A 16,027-nucleotide genomic window follows, 5' to 3' on the forward strand; every position below is an offset into this window, starting at 1 on the left:
ATTCCTGCACTTCTGCTCTACGTTTCCCAATTCCTGGCACATCTAAATGCAGGAGAATGGCATATAAAGCAGGGCACGCATGCCAGAGTGATAACAAGTAGGAGTTGAAAACGAGGACTGAAATTGGAAGCCAGTTAACCAGTACACAGATCCCATTTTCAAGCCCAGACCAGCCCAGTCTACTGCTACTACTCGTAACTTTGCAGTCAGCATTACAAGAAATGAGGTCTACTTTTATTGCATGGGGAAAAGGTCACTCAGTTTATTAACATGTGATATCCTTTTTTTTTTAATGATGTTATTACAATATTAATGGTTTTTATTTTGCATTTCAGTGACAGTAGAACATTTCATTTTATAAAATCAAATTTTGCATGCCCGCAACTAAACCTATGAAGTCAGTCGTTTAATTTCCTTAATATTGCAATAAAATAAAATAAAATGATTGCAATGTTTTAAAAGGCACTGTTTCTGTGCTGAAGACTTGTGGGGATGATTACTGCAATCAGACTGCTCTGTTACTCCTTCCACTACTGAAAGAATCAAGCAAAGCAACAACAACAAAAAACACAGGAAACTCCTAAAGATTAGATCATTACTTTCAACCAAATGTACTATGGAGCAGATAGAGTGGGTTGTACCAGTGCAGATTAATAATAAAGTAATCATGTTCATAACACACAAGATATGCACAGTAAGATAACAATTCAGGGCCACATGCTATGGTAAAACATAAAAAGACCTTATGCTGCTGTAAAACTTTGTAGGGCTCATTCAAGCAAATGGACCCATCAGCTGTTTTATGGCGTATCATCACCTATTAAATATACATTTCTGTTTGCTTACACCCTACTCTGTTTTCTTTAGGGAAAATCACTTCTTTCTTAATTATCACCCCCTTTGGACATTAGTGCATTAGATTCCGATTGCCAGCACAGCGCTGAGGATGCTGGCGATGGCGGCCGGACGGAAGAGGCTGCTGGTCAAGCCGCTGGCGCTGTTGCCAAAGTCTGTGTTATTCCCGTCGCCGATCTTCATGCCATTGCAGAGGTTTGAGCTGCAGCAGGAGTGGTATGAACTGGCCTTTGTAGTGGCGTTTTGGTTCCCTGAGACGCAGGCCGCAGAGCACTGCTTGTTCGTCAGCTTAATTAAGAATACATTAACTGTGGAAGAGACAGACACATCAAATGAGATTTCATTAAAAAAAGCAATTGGATAAGACCAGCTGGACATTTTCATGCTAAATGTACAGTCATATATAGAACCAAATCAAACGTATGACAGTGGGAGGTTTAATTGGCTAAACCGAGGCAAGTGATGATGATTAAGGCAGAAAAACATGATATGGTTTACTTAAATACATTTATTAAATAAATCAGTTCTGTAGTATTAGATAATACTGTCTGCATTTGTTTTTAACTCCTAATGCCATTTTTAATTATTTTTTAAAAATATACTGATCATACTTTGGTTGCTACAGCAACTCTTTAGCAAGTCGTTACCACTTTCTCTTTTGAAACAGGCTCTCACACACCTTTTTGAGCTCTGCCCTTTGGCAACAAAGTATCACAAACAGCACTGTCTATTGCTCTGAAAGCTGAAACAATAATATTTTACACTTAGTAATATAATGTTACATACAGTACAGTGTCAGATTTCCCATTAGGCCCGGGCCTAAGGACTTAAACATGTGTAGGATAGACTTTAAAAATATTTATGTAGCGGGGTACCCCCTGGCTACTAAATCTACCCAATGGGCTGGCAGTAAACCCTGGTATTCACAGGTCTGCCAGTAGTTATCATGGGGTTTTCCCCCTTCATCCTTGGTGCTGCGCTTGAGTGACAGCGAGGGGTGGCATATCCTGTTGTGGCTGGACCAATAGGATGCCCTCCCTCTGGCTATACTTAAGGGCAGGACCGCCCTAAAGATGGGTTGTTTGTCCTTCCCCATGAGGAAGGCAGGTCACGTTTGGGAGCCTGAGATTGGGGCCTTCCCATGCGCTCTTCCCTCCGGGGAGGAGTAGAGTGACTATACCTCTGCCTCTGCTAGGGAGGTGGGGAAGAGCTAGGACGGCTGCGGGTGCCCTAGGCCCATAGTGACTGTCCAGGGACTGTCTCCGGTGATACCTGGGATAAGAGACTGTGATCCGGCAGGTGACTGCTGAGTACCTGTATTACTGCACTACGATTAGTAATAAACCCGTTCCTGTTTTTCAATATACCTCCTGCCTGGTGTGTGATCTAATTGGGGGGAGACCTACAGTTCTACCGTGGGAGATCGCCTCCATACCCCTGGTGCCTACGGCAGATGGAGGCGCTGCACTGCTAAGTATTACGTGGGGTATGGACTGTAGAAGCCTGTTCCTGTGTCCCAAAGTTACCGCGGACGACTCAACCCTCTTGTTACAAGCAGGTATGCACCACATACACACTGTAATGGCCCCGATCTGCGATTGGGGGGGGGGGGGGGCTTGGGGGGAAATATGGTTACATTTATAATTATCCATTTTTTAAAAGCTTTTGTTACATAGTTAATTATATAGCGTTAAACTACTGTATATATCATTGTTACTTTATCACAACTTGTTATTTTGTCTCTTGGTGTTTGGACACATTACTCTGATACTGGGAGAGACTGGCAAGAAATGAAATACCTTGCAGTCAGACTCTGTATAGATTTGTACACGTGACAAGCCATTATTTAAATAATAGGACATTTACTGGTTAATATTGTGATAGTCATCTTCCAACTATTATTATACCAATAGTTGTGTCTGTACTAGCCTATATCCTAGAGTTTCTCCGCACCACTTTGGGGATTTTAAGATATCACTGTATATATTTATCACACTGTAATATTTGATTTATGTAATAAAATTGTATTTTATTTTAAATGCTGATCCATTAATCCGTAGACTTGCCTGTATGAGATATTACATCTCAGGGATATTTTGAATCCCTATTTCTTACAATATATACACTGGCACGAGTGCAACTTTTGGGGTCTCTTTCTGAGCCTTCTTGGACCAACCTTGTTAACAATGATAAAGATAACAATTATTTATGGATTAAGGAAATAGATAAGACATTAATAAGAACAATAAAAACCCTCCTTAAATGTCAGCCATCTACAAACATTTGTAGCATAGACTTTCAAATATTTATAATTATCCATTTTTAAAAGCTTTTGTTACATAGTTAATTATATAGCGTTAAACTACTGTATATATCATTGTTATTACTGCAGGTTTGTCCTGTGCAGTACGGCAGCTTTAAAGCAAGTACACACGGATACAGCCAGACTCGCTGTCGCGGAGGAACAAGCCGAAGTCCGCAGTTCCTGGGGACAGAGATGCCCCGATTGAGCCATGTTCCCGTCACTGATGGGAATATTGACCATGAATACAGGATTTCATATAACCTTCACATTTCCAATGGTCTTGTTTGTGAGTTGTTCTCGGGCAGTTTAAGAACAACGCGAGCCTCTATTTTTCATGCCTTGTAGCTAAATGTAACACTTCGGTACCCGGCTCTTAAGGAGTTTCACATCGAGGTGACTTATTTACACCATGGCTGGTGCTCAGTCTTTCTCATTACCTTCTCAGGGTGCTGGACTCGTACAGGCTGGGCGTGTATGCAAAGAGGTGGTACTGTAAGGAAGGGCGCCAGGAACTTTAGAACGTGTAATATGTTGGGTTTATTTAAAAATCGATAACGGGATTTCTCATACTTAACACAGTTCTGATACGCACATCATCTGTATTCCATAACTTTGTTAAAATGACAAAGGCCAACCCGGAGACAACATTTTAAAATGTTGCGCTTACCTTCGGCGGCGGCGTCTCTCGGCGTCCTCTGGCATCGTTACAACATCCTCCCGGCATTTCCCGCTGCAACCCGTCAATATGGCCACGCGGCGTCACATGGCATCAAGTTGCCTTGACAACGGGACGCCTTATGGCGACGAGTGTCACGTTGTCATGGCAATGCAGCGTGTGTGACCTCACGACGTCATTTAGCGTCTTGTTGTCATGGCAACATGCGTCACGTGATACTGTGATGTCACATAGCATTTCCGTTGACATGGCAACGCGGCATCAAATGGCAGCCATAGTGAAAGGAGTTACTAGCAGGGGAAGATGCCGGGAGGACTCTGAGGATGCCGGGAGATGCCACCGCCGAATGCCACCAGATGGAGGTTTACTGGGTAAACCTGGAGCCCTGAGATACGTTGTCAAAACCCGTCATCTCGGGTCAAACCCGGAGTGGTGGCAACCCTGCCTACACCTGTGCGTCAAAACAATTTGCTCCAATTTTCCCCTGTCTGCACCAGGTGCAATCCATGGGGAGTGTCAGTAGAAAGAGTTGGGGAGCGTCTCATGGTGCACAGATTATAATGAGATGCACAGTATAACATATATATTTATATATATATATATATATATAATCACGAGGCCAGTCAGCACACTGATGTCAGGCATACAACAGTTGCTAGTCCCATAGATGTCCACACATCAAGTAACCCAGACCTCAGACTGGTTAAAGAGACAGCAAACAGCAAGGAGTAATCCAAAAAGAATTGTATTATAACAACTGTTACACGATAGCCAACGTTTCGATCCCACAAAGGAGACGGCCCTGAAGAAGGTCTCCCTTGTGGGACCGAAACGTTGGCTATTGTGTAACAGTTGTTATAATACAATTCTTTTTGGATTACTCCTTGCTGTTTGCTGTCTCTTTTACCAGTCTGCGGTCTGGGTTACTTGATATATATATATATGTGTGTGTGTGTGTGTGTGTGTATATATATGCATATATGTATATATGTATATGTATATATGCATATGTATATATATATGTATATACAGTATATTTCTGTGTGCAATTATTGTTCCCCTTCTGTTGTCCCCCAAAACCTGCCATATCTGAAATGGAGTATGTCTAAAAATCTGGATCTGATGCAAGAAAATGTTCCTACAGTATATATTTGTATGTATATTTTTATTTATATAGCGCCCAGAGTCTCTAGTTTTAACTGTGAGTATTAAAAGCTATTTGGTATTATTATCCAATATACTATTGTCCGGTGTACAATATCAAAGCATCTCTTTTTGTGTTTTTCCCATCAATTTGTCTATTATATAGATCTAGATCCCCAGCATCACCCTTAAGTTTTCATAACTGATCTCCTCCCAGTGACCCACTGGATCACCAATTTGCCAACACATTTACAAGCTACAGTACTACAGTCATTTTACTTTGTGAATAAAAACGTTGCTTAAAAAAATAACCTGTAAAGCAACAAGAAAGAAAGCCCTGGACTTGCGAGGATTGGGAGGCATGGCAAGGCTGAGGGGCCCTCCCCAAAGGAGTCGTGATGTCAGGCGAGGGGGAGCAGTTAAGTAAGGGGTACTTTGGGGGAGGGAACTTTGCTTCCGCTTTCTTCTAGGATCTACTGGAGCGAAGACCCACCCACCCAGTTTTAAGGCATGAGGGATGTCAGCGTTGGAAAGAAAGATCGGGGTCCTGCTTTGTTTCTTTTCTGTTTTTTTCCACATCAAATTTTTATTAGGTATCTGGTACAGACAATAAGCAATCTTCCAACCCACTATCTTATATTGGTGTTACCAGATATCCCTTTTATACAATTTTCTGTAAATTCAGTAAACAAAACAGATCCAAGAAGACAAGACCCCACATATAAGAACAACTCGACTCACTGGGGAGGCTCACAGACAGACTCTGACACACACCACAGAAGGAAGGGGGGGATTGTAATCATAGATGATTTTTGGTTTGCTGTTGACGCTTCTCAGAATTCAGTTATTATTGTAGCAGCTACATCCTCAGGTCCAGTTTTGGCTCGTCGCGTTCAGGTCTTAGTATCTTAACTGTCTGCCCTGTCGTCTTCTGTTTCAACTGGTTTGTCAGAGGAGAATGCACTTACTGTATACCTATTATTGCCAAATAGTAGTAGCTTCTACCCCAGGGATATCTGATTTGTCTAACCATGGGGACCATATTTTGAGAAATTTTGTGCCGGTGTCGTTGATCAGGCTTGTCAACTGTTCCATCCGGTAAACGTACCAAATTCTGTTTCTAATCTTAGGAATCGTGGGTATTTCTGGTTGCTTCCATAATGCTGCGAGCTCACACCGTGTGGCTGTTGCAAAATGTGCAACTAATTTGTGCTCTGATCTGTTTAGCCCCTGCGTGCGCCTGCCAAGCAGGAACAGCTAGGGGTCAAAGGGAACCGAGATGCCGAGTATACTCTGCAGCCAGACCCGAATTTCTTCCCAAAGCGGGGCCACTTTGGTGCAGCTCCACAGCACATGCAACAAGTCTGCCTGTACTCCACATTGTTTAGGACACAATGGGGAGTATCCCTTGACAAATTTAGCTAATCTTGTTGGGGTCAGATACCACCTCATAAGGACCTTATGTGCATTCTCCCGTAACATGGTGCAGATGGAACTCTTTGCTACCGCCAGTAAAATAAAGTCCCAGTCTTCGTCTCCTAGTGTCTTGCCCAAGTCAGTTTCCCAGTGTCTTTGGTAGCTAAGTCTGGTGTCGTTGTCATTTGCTGCACATACTACCTCTCTGTATATCCTAGATGTGAGTCCCACTGTTTCTGTTCTTCTACAACAGAGCTGTTCAAAATTGGTTCTTTTAGGTCGGATTGGAATTTTTGTGTAGAACGCTCTGATCTGGAGGTATTTCAAAAAACTCAGAATTTGGTATCTCTTTTTCAGATTTGATTTGTTCAAAGGTTTTTATCGATTTTCTGCCCTCCAGATGCAATAGCCTAGTGAGGCCTTTTTGTTTCCAAATTGCAAGGTTATTGCTTGTCAGGCCCGGAGCGAAGTCAGGGTTACCACAAAGGGGATCATAAGAGTATGCCTGTTTGTCAGTGCATATTGGTACTTGGTTGCCTCCCAGGTAGAAAGGGAGCTAGTCACCGCGGAAAGCGACTCCTTGGTATTTTTACGCACCCGTGTTGGAAGCCAAATTAAGTCCTGCAAGGTGACTGGGGCACAAGAGTCTTCCTCTAATTCAACCCACCTTCTGAGGCTGGGATGACTGTGCCATTGTACAATTTGACATAATTGTGCCGCTCGAAAATACTATAACAAGCAAGGTACCGCTAATCCTCCTCGTGGGGTTGGGCGTTTGAGGATACTATTCTTAATCCGTGGTTTCTTATTACTCCAAACAAATTTCACCATAGCGGACTGTAAAAGAAGAATGTCCTCTCTGACTACCTGAGCCGGGATCGCCTGGAACAGGTATAATATTCTAGGGAGGAGATTCATTGTAATGCTATGTATTCTGCCAATCCATGAAATTCCAAATCCTGCCCAAATCCTGAGCTCGTCCTTTAGAGTCCGTATCAGTCTGGGGTAATTTGCCTTATATCGGACCTTATGTTTGGTGATATTAATTCCTACTGTTGCAGCTGCCTTTATTCTACAACTTACCCGGAATTGTTCGGGGCTGTTTGCTGTTACAGCCGAACTTGGCCGCGTGCCAGCCGCATCTCTTGGCCGCGCGTCAACCGCATCTCCCGTTCAGCGCTAATGGCGCTGAACAATGAAAGCGCCTGCGGCACCGAAACTAAAAAAAAAAAGCCCGCGTCTGCCCGCACATTTAAAATTCCCGCGGTGGCGGCCGCAGGAGACTAAAGGCGGCCGCCACTGTAGATATTTACTTTCGGAGGCTTGCCATTTAAAACTAAAATTTAGTTCTATCAGTTTTTCGGCGGCCTTGGGCAGATTAATGCTTAGGGCTTCTGACTTAGTTTGATTAATTTTGAATCCTGATATCTTATTAAATTCTCCTAATAGACTAAAAACATTCGGCAGAGAGATAAGACTGTGTGATAACGTTAAGATGACATCATCCGCATACAGGTCCACTTTATGTGACTGCTTCTGTATTTGAATCCCTGTTATATCTGTTATATCTGGGTTGAGGCGAATATGTGCTGTCAATGGTTCTATGCAAAATGCGAATAACAGGGGCGACGGGGCAACCCTCCCCATCATGCTCTCCCTATTCGGCTTTTTCTCCCATTCATGTCTGCCCCTACTGCCTTTCTAAGTGTGGAGTCCCTTGTATCTTCATCGTTCCTGTTTTCTCGGCATAGTCCGGTCTTCTTGTCTCTCTCTCCGGTCCCTCGGCATGACCGTCTATTTTCTATGACTTCTGGGGGCGCCGGCGCTCCAGCTGACGTCATTCGAGCTGGCGAGCCTGCCACATCCAAGATGGCGGTCTCTTCACTTCCGCTGGGATGACGCGGCATCTCCTTCCGGTCTCCTCAGATTCTGCCTGGTTTCTATAGAGGGAGGATGTCGTCGCGCTCCCTCTTCCCACCTTGGGACTTCATCTTCCCACCAGCATCTTCTGCAGCTCCTGTGGACCCATGATGGCGCCTGGTTCCATGTGCTCAACCGTGGCCATCTTGGTTTTTGCACTCCATGGCCTTGCAATGGACTCCCGGTTTCTGGGTAGACCTAGTCATCGGAGGTAAGTTTCTGTTTGATTATTATTTGATTCAGGGGTTTGGATTTGGTCTGGCCAGACGCGGGACGGTTTCAGAAATTCTTTGAGGGGAGAACTGCTAAACGGTAAAACGCAAAAAGACCATAACTTCGGCCGAACTTCGAACTGTTTTACAGAAGAACAGCCTCTGGGGAGGAAAGTGGAGCACTGCACAGGGCTAAAGTACAGGCACCGGCACACCAATGGTTAAAAACTACTTTATTAAGCGACTAGGGGAGACACCAACAATGGAGCAACCACCCACTCTGACGCGTTTCGGGCTAGGCCCTTTGTCAAAGAGTAATAAAGTAATTTTTAACCATTGGTGTGCCGGTTCCTGTACTTTAGCCCTGCGCAGTGCTCCACTTTCCTCCCCAGAGGCTGTTCTTCTCCTGATCTTCTATCAAGTTGGATGCACGCTTGCACGGAGTTCCTGTTGTTCACTTTCACTTCCTACAAACAGTGAGTGTACTGTGGTATTGCCCTGCTGTTTACTGACTGTGTTACCTATATGCTCTGTGGCTTTATCTGAGTGTGGTTGGTTAAAAGGGGACACTCTACCATCGGTATTTGTGTCTCCCCAGTACCCTATAAATCCCACTCTGTGGTTTTAGCCGGTTAATTTAACGGCCACTTGTTCATGAGCCATAGGTTCTGATGACACTCCAAGTCAGTACTCCTATTCAATATATTGGAGCAGCTTTATAAGGACTTATATACCCAAGATCAAGATTGCTATTATCCGTTATATATGGGATTTATTGGATGTTACATGTCATGCCTGTGATTCGTTTCTGCTGCACCGTGGAAGGACTGTATGTCCTTTCTTTGTCATACTATTCAAACTGTTTTATTTGCACACATGGCCGGAGGCGTACGTATTCACTCCGAATCTTCAGGTCGTGGACTCTTCCTCTGGGCTCTCTTCTGCTTTTGCCAGTCTGGTGCTGGTAGAGTTTCATCAGAATTGGAAGCAGGTAGAACGTCTGTTATGCCCAGCCTCTTGAGGAAGTCTTCAACTTCTTCTATTTCCCTCATGCTGACAGTTTTTCATTTTTAATGACTAGCAGACCAAAAGGGAAGGTCCACCTATATCTGATGGCCCGTTCTCTCAGTATCCCCGTTATTGGCTGTAGTTTGTGCCTCCGTGTTACCGTGAGAGGGTTGAGATCTTGAAAGATCTGTAGTGTTTGCCCCTTATAGTCCCAATTCCCCTTTGCTCGTGTTGCTTGGAATAGTGCTTCACGCGTGCGAAAGTGGTGGAGCCGTAAAATCACGTCCCTTGGCCTGTCAGTATCCAGGGGTCGGCTATGGAGGGCTCTATGGCAGCGGTCCATTACTAGTTCTGCGGTGGTTTTTTCAGGCAGCAATTCTCCGATCCATCTAGGGAGAAACGTCTCGACATCCGTCACTGTCTACGCTAGACCTCTAACTCGGACATTGCGTCGTTCACGGTTTTCCGCGTCCTCCTGCCTCTCCGCGAGTTCTGTTACTTGCGCCTGTAGTTTGCTCTGTTTTTGGCAAGTTTTTGTACTGACCATATGGAGGCATCTACCTTCTCCTCTACCTGTCCGGTACGTTCACCGATGCTCTTGACCTCTTTCCTCAGCCCCTGGATTTCGGCTTGTAATAAGGACTTCACGTCCCTGTATAGTTTCGTGAAGTCGCACCGGCGGACCGGTAATTGTTCTGGGCCATCTGTGTTGTCCTCCTCTAGCTCCCGCTCCGTATCCGAATCCCGTGCGCCATTTCTGGGTCGGCTCGTTGCGCACGGGTTCTGGCAAAATATGTCTTTAAATCCTCTCCGGTTTTCTTTCGTGTGTTCGCCGGGGCCATCACTGGGTCTTTATTACCTGATATAGTGTGTTTATTGGGCGTTTTATGGGGTTTGGTAGGTATTTTATCTTTATATAATGCTGCGGGGGAACGGAGCTCTCAGGTTAGGCAGCCATTCACTCCGTGATCACGCATGTGCCTTCGATCCTGCTTTGGTTTGTCCCAGCTTGGGGTATGTGTTGGCGGGAGTAATCTTATGCTGGGAGGGGGACTCAGTCAGTATTGGCTCCTGGAGGGAGGTCACAGATCTCGGAAGTATTTTAGTTGGGGAAGGCGGTACCATTCCATGCTGTTGCGTCCAGAATGGTGGTGACCTTCCAGATGGAATTTGTAGAAGGCGGTACCATTCCGGAATAAGTCCAGCTGAGGTGGTAGTGACCTTCTGATGGGAGATCTGTGTATTCAGACTAAGGCTGAGGCTATACTAAGAGCACGCGTGCGACGGAGTGCGTGGTGCCACGTGTGCCTGCCGCCGAGACGATTTGTGGCCTAGGGGGAGACGCGTAGGGGAGGCATGGCCGTGATGTCATGAAGCTAGTTCGCCCTCATTGGCTGAACCGCTCACGTGACCTGGACGTCGCACGACCAAAGCAAAATAATTTGCCTGCTCTTCATCGCGCGCTCTATTGCTTGCCTCATGGAGGTTACCGCTAAGTATGGCTGCGGGCCTAAGGTACTGAATGGCTAGATGAGCATTAGCTCTGGTAGATGTGAGCGGAGGAATCTTTCCGGGTCCCAAGTAGGGGATAAAAATGTGATATTGTATTTTGTAATAAATAAAGCTGTGGTTGTTAATTTCTCACAAGAAACTGTATGGCGTGTTTATTGGGAATGGGAGAGGAGTCCAGCTGGAGGCTTGGGTAAGTCAAGGGTCTACAAGTCAATGAATCGCTTTTAGTGAGAGGAAAATACCAGGCTGGGTCAAAGGCCAAAGAAAAGAAATGTATCCGTGAGAATTGCTTACGGTCCACCAGAGGTCGCCTTTTAACAGCTTCCCAGAGGTAAGACGTTAGTTTATTATTTTGTCAGAAAAGCAGATTCATTTCCCCACCATGGGATCAATATATATACAGTACTGTATTTTCTTACTGTGTCACACAAGCAAACTAAAAAGTATTTTTTATCCTCTATAGCAGGGGTGTGTAAACCTTTGCCCCTTCGTCCCCCTGTCTGCAACCCGCCCCCTGCTCGCAACCCCCTCCTTACCTTGTCCACTGCGTCAAATGACGCTGTGGGGTCATGGGATGTCTTGTTGCCATGGCGACACGTCACTGAAGACAAGGTAAGCGGAGTTGCAAAGGCCTCACGTGATACCCCCTCCATTTCAATGAAATGCTTTGGGGTAGAGCACATGACCTCTGCCATCGCCGCGCCCCCCCACCCATCAAAATCTCGCACCCCCCGGTTTTCGCACCCCGGCTCTATATCAGAGGTGCGCAATCTTTTTCCCCTGCACCCCCCTGCCGGCTCTCCCCACCCAACATCTTACCTTGGCTTCGGCATTCTGACGTCACGACGTCATGTTACCATGGCAACGCGGCATTACGTAACTTCGCAGCGTCAAATGCCATGGCGACACATCGCCAGAAGCCGTCCGAGCCACGGTAAGTGAAGTTAAAGTGGCCTACGTTGTTCCCATGGCATTTAATTTAAATGCCTTCTGGAAGAGCGCGGTGCCTCTGTAACTGCTGCGCCACCGCTGGAAAATCTCGCGCCCCGCAGTTTGCGCACCCCGGCGCTGGAGAACATTACTGATTATGATTTGCACATCGATTCTATATTGCCCTTGAATGACATACAGTATTAATAAATTACTGCGTAATAATAAAAATACAAGAAATGAGTAAATTCTGATTGTAATAAAAATATTTTAAAAGAATAGTTGTGGTTCTTGTGGCTACAGCAGAGAATCGAGGGCCAGGAGATATAAAGAATCATTTCAGTTGGTGTCTGTGAATCCTGAGTTTCCAGGTTATTTTTTCTTTCAGTTGCCCTTACTCCATAAACTATGAACCTATATTCCCACGGCCAGAAAGGGGCTCAGCTCTTTTCAAATGGATGAAACGAAACTCTACTCTAGCACATCAGAGATGTTTTAACAGAAGGCTGAATAGGGGCCTGTGTGTTGGGTAATATTATCTTTTCTAATTACACAAACTCACAGACTTGAATTAAATTTGCAGTGTCTTCATTAGCAGGGAATGCGCATTCATTGCTGGAGGCTCTGGGGACATAATGATCTCTGCTGAGCTTTGTGTATACTGAGATATGGAGTAGAATCCCAGACTGTATCCTTCCATACAGACACAAAATACTGCTGCTAAGTTGTACGTCTTCCTACCCTGGCTACCCACATCTATGTTTACCATAGGATCACATAATTATTGTAAACCAGAATGCACTGGACCCAATGTATTGTACAAACATTCCAAGCATCTTGTTTGAACACAAATTCAGTCACGTTGTTTGGATAGGTAACACAGTGAGTTCTCAGTACCATGAATTGTACAGTATGTTAGTTGATAGAGATACTGTGTGTACAATGAACTGTATGCTAGATAATACAGTGATATGTACAGTGACTTGTATGCTTGGTGATGAGTTTAGTCAGTACAGCGAGTTCACCAATATGTTGCAGGTCTCTGCAGGGCGGAACCTTAATACAAGGACTTACCGACTGAAGTCTCACAGTAGGGTTCTGACGAAGAGCAGTTAGTGACCTGTAGACAGTCTTTGTCCTTCATTGCCACAGTGCATGTGTAGCACTGTAAGGAATTACCTGAAATGTACAAATAAATAAATACATCTTAAATGAATGAATTAATTTGCATGCTCATAGGGTAAGTGCAGGGAAAAAGGAGACCAAAAGCACACCAGCACAAACGGAGCAGGAAGGACCCAAAACGAAAAATAATTAAAAGGGCACTTCAATGTGACAAAAGACCCATCCAACGCGTTTCGAACATCACAGCGTTCTTTTGTATTGCAATTAGTAGCTGCACAGCCTGCCTACCTACCCTACCAGGATGTGAGTATTTGCTTAATTCTCTGGGGAACCTGCCAATGAGACTGATGGTAAGTGGGTTACACCATATACCACCTGTCTTCAGGAGGATAGTACCCATACTATTACACAATAGGTACTATATCAATTGTTAGTACCCTGGTTTAGTGGTTTCGCTTATTTTTGTTATTATACCTGCATTTGAGCGCTTCAGCTATTTTCCACATCATAGGGTAAGTGGCATAGAGATTTAATAATCGACAGGTATTTAAACAGTATGACAGCGACGGTCCCTGGCAGGTAACATTTGGGGGATTTGTAACCTATTCAACTGCTGGGGGGCCTGAAACAAATGAGTCTGCTGCTGAATCTGACCATCTTAAGCACTAACGACCTTTAATGAAACTGGGATACACAATGCACAGGCAAATGATGTTTTCTTGGAACAATTTCAATTTGGTAGGCCTGCATCATTTTAATAACTATAAATAACATGTTATTTTATGCTGGTCAAACATTGTACACGAGTGCCATTTTACAGGCACACACAAGAGTTTCTGATGTATATATTTTGTGTGTGTAAAGTGACTTCCGCACAGCCATGGGACCTGTCACTGGTGCACCCATTTCCAAGACAGTAAATACCACTCTTTAGCTTTTATAATATACTGTACTGTAAAAAGTATTCTTACACACAATTACAGATCAGCCAAATACGGCTTGGTTGGATGAGACTGAAATAAACTAGAGACCATCTGCATGGTGGTCAAGTGGTCAAGCAATAACTGTATGTACTATACTGTATGAATAAAAAACAAAAGAAGAAGCGCATGCTCCATAGTGTAACACAATTTAATAAGAAATTGAAAGAAGAGGGCTGGAAGAATTGAGCTCACAAACATCGGTAGAAGTTTTGCATTAGTAGAAGACCTGGTGTAAAAACAGAAGTCGGTCCTCTGTAACAGACCACGGGGAATCAGATGTATCAGTCGTGTATGTATGTAGCAAAAGAAAGTCTGCAGAACTCACGTAGGTGATGTATCAAAAAGTGTACATTTATTTCATCTAACAAATAGAAAAACTAAAATATGGGCGATGTTTCAGACCTAATGGTCCTTCCTCAAGCTCCTCTTTAAGTGTAGTACACACTGACTCTTTTGTGCAAAAATTTACATTTTTATAGTATTTTGTTCCTTTTTGGGCACCCCATGTCTTAATCTCAGCAGCGCCTCTAAATGTAACTCCCCTTCCCTACCCAAAGGGAAACGCAGGTGTTACGCGCTATGGTGCTACCTGTTAGGTGTACAGGAGGCCTAATACACAAAAGACACAGCGCACAACGCTCATGGTGCATTAAAAGTATATTATAACAATAAATCAATAAGGTAAGTATTGTGCGTACATCAATAAAATTCAAATAGGCATGTTAGGGGTGAGTTACCCATACACCAACACTGTGGACCGGATCAGATGTCATCAGCAGGTACTGAAGCTGTTCTGTGATGCCAGGTTCCAAATCGATCGGTGGAGGGTCTTTTAAGGTAACCACTACGTGGCTAAACAGTGTCCAGCATCCGCAGTTCACATAAAGACAGTCCTGTCTCACGGATACACACGGTGGTTTGTAGTACTCTCTCTAACCTCCGTCGCGGCACTTCCGGGTTATGACATCATCGCTTAAAGGCAGCGCTGCTCACGTGACAGTTCCTCTCCGGTGGCACGATCAACCAGCATAGACGTAGACGGGGTAGATAAAGTCTCAGAACACTGAGACTAAGACTTTATCTACCCCGTCTACGTCTATGCTGGTTGATCCAGCCAGGCCACACTTCCCAGCAAGGGCAAAATAGCAACAGAGTTCCACGCTGCGAGGCCTCCAACTTAAGCCCCTCACACCTCAGGGTCCGGTTGATGGCTGATCCTCAGGCCACAGTTGGAAGCCTCCCTCTGCATTCCGGTCTGCTCCGCTGTGCTCCCTCACTATCAGGAGCTACCTATACCTAGGGCCAGCCCTGTACACATCTGTACTGTGAGGGGAACTATCTGGGGCATAGGGGTAAAGCCTGGCCTAGCCCAGGGAGCCTTACTAGCTCCCAGGACAGTCCTAGCACCTCATGTGCTCTGGCAGCTCTGACTCCACGTGTAACAGAAACAATGTTTCATTCCCTGCTCAGTGTAAGAGTTAAAGGACACCGTTTCTTTTATTCTATCCCTGCCTCTCCAGAGTCAGCCTGATGAACTGTGTAAATGCCCCCAGTGGCCAGGAGTAATACCCTGCTACACTCTCCCCCTGGCAGAGACCTCATCATCCCCGCATGAGAAACATGTAACCACACAATTTATATAATGAAAAATGCATTGAACATAGTACTTAACTATATTTACAGCTATGTACACATTTAAATGCCATTAAATAGTTCTGTCAGCACTAACATAATCGAGGCAAACCTTTCCCTAGATGTCTGAGACCATAGTGGGGTTCCCTGATTGAATCATACACCATTCTAATGGGCGGCCAAGTGACTCTTTGACTCCTCCTCAATTCAAGAGCTGGCCTATTCATTGACCCTGAGAATTCTTCATTGTCTTCTTGATTGGAGAGGTTTCCAGTGGCTTGAGGCCCTGGCCCTCACATAGAGCAAATGT

At 44.7% G+C, this 16,027-nt stretch overlaps 1 protein-coding gene across 1 annotated transcript in view; it reads right to left on the reverse strand.

Annotated features, from left to right (window-relative positions):
* Window positions 1-341: 341 nt before the first annotated feature.
* Window positions 342-16,027, reverse strand: part of PSCA (prostate stem cell antigen) — a 49,970-nt gene continuing 34,284 nt past the window's right edge. The window contains exons 2-3 of the mRNA XM_075588993.1: window positions 13,052-13,156; window positions 342-1,163 (exon numbers count right to left, since the gene is read on the reverse strand). Of these exons, the coding sequence (XP_075445108.1) occupies window positions 916-1,163; window positions 13,052-13,156 (353 nt within the window). The 3' untranslated portion in view covers window positions 342-915. The remainder of the gene's footprint in view (window positions 1,164-13,051; window positions 13,157-16,027) is intronic.

This window comes from Ascaphus truei, chromosome 2 (genome assembly GCF_040206685.1).
Source record: "Ascaphus truei isolate aAscTru1 chromosome 2, aAscTru1.hap1, whole genome shotgun sequence".
Lineage (NCBI taxonomy): Eukaryota > Metazoa > Chordata > Amphibia > Anura > Ascaphidae > Ascaphus > Ascaphus truei.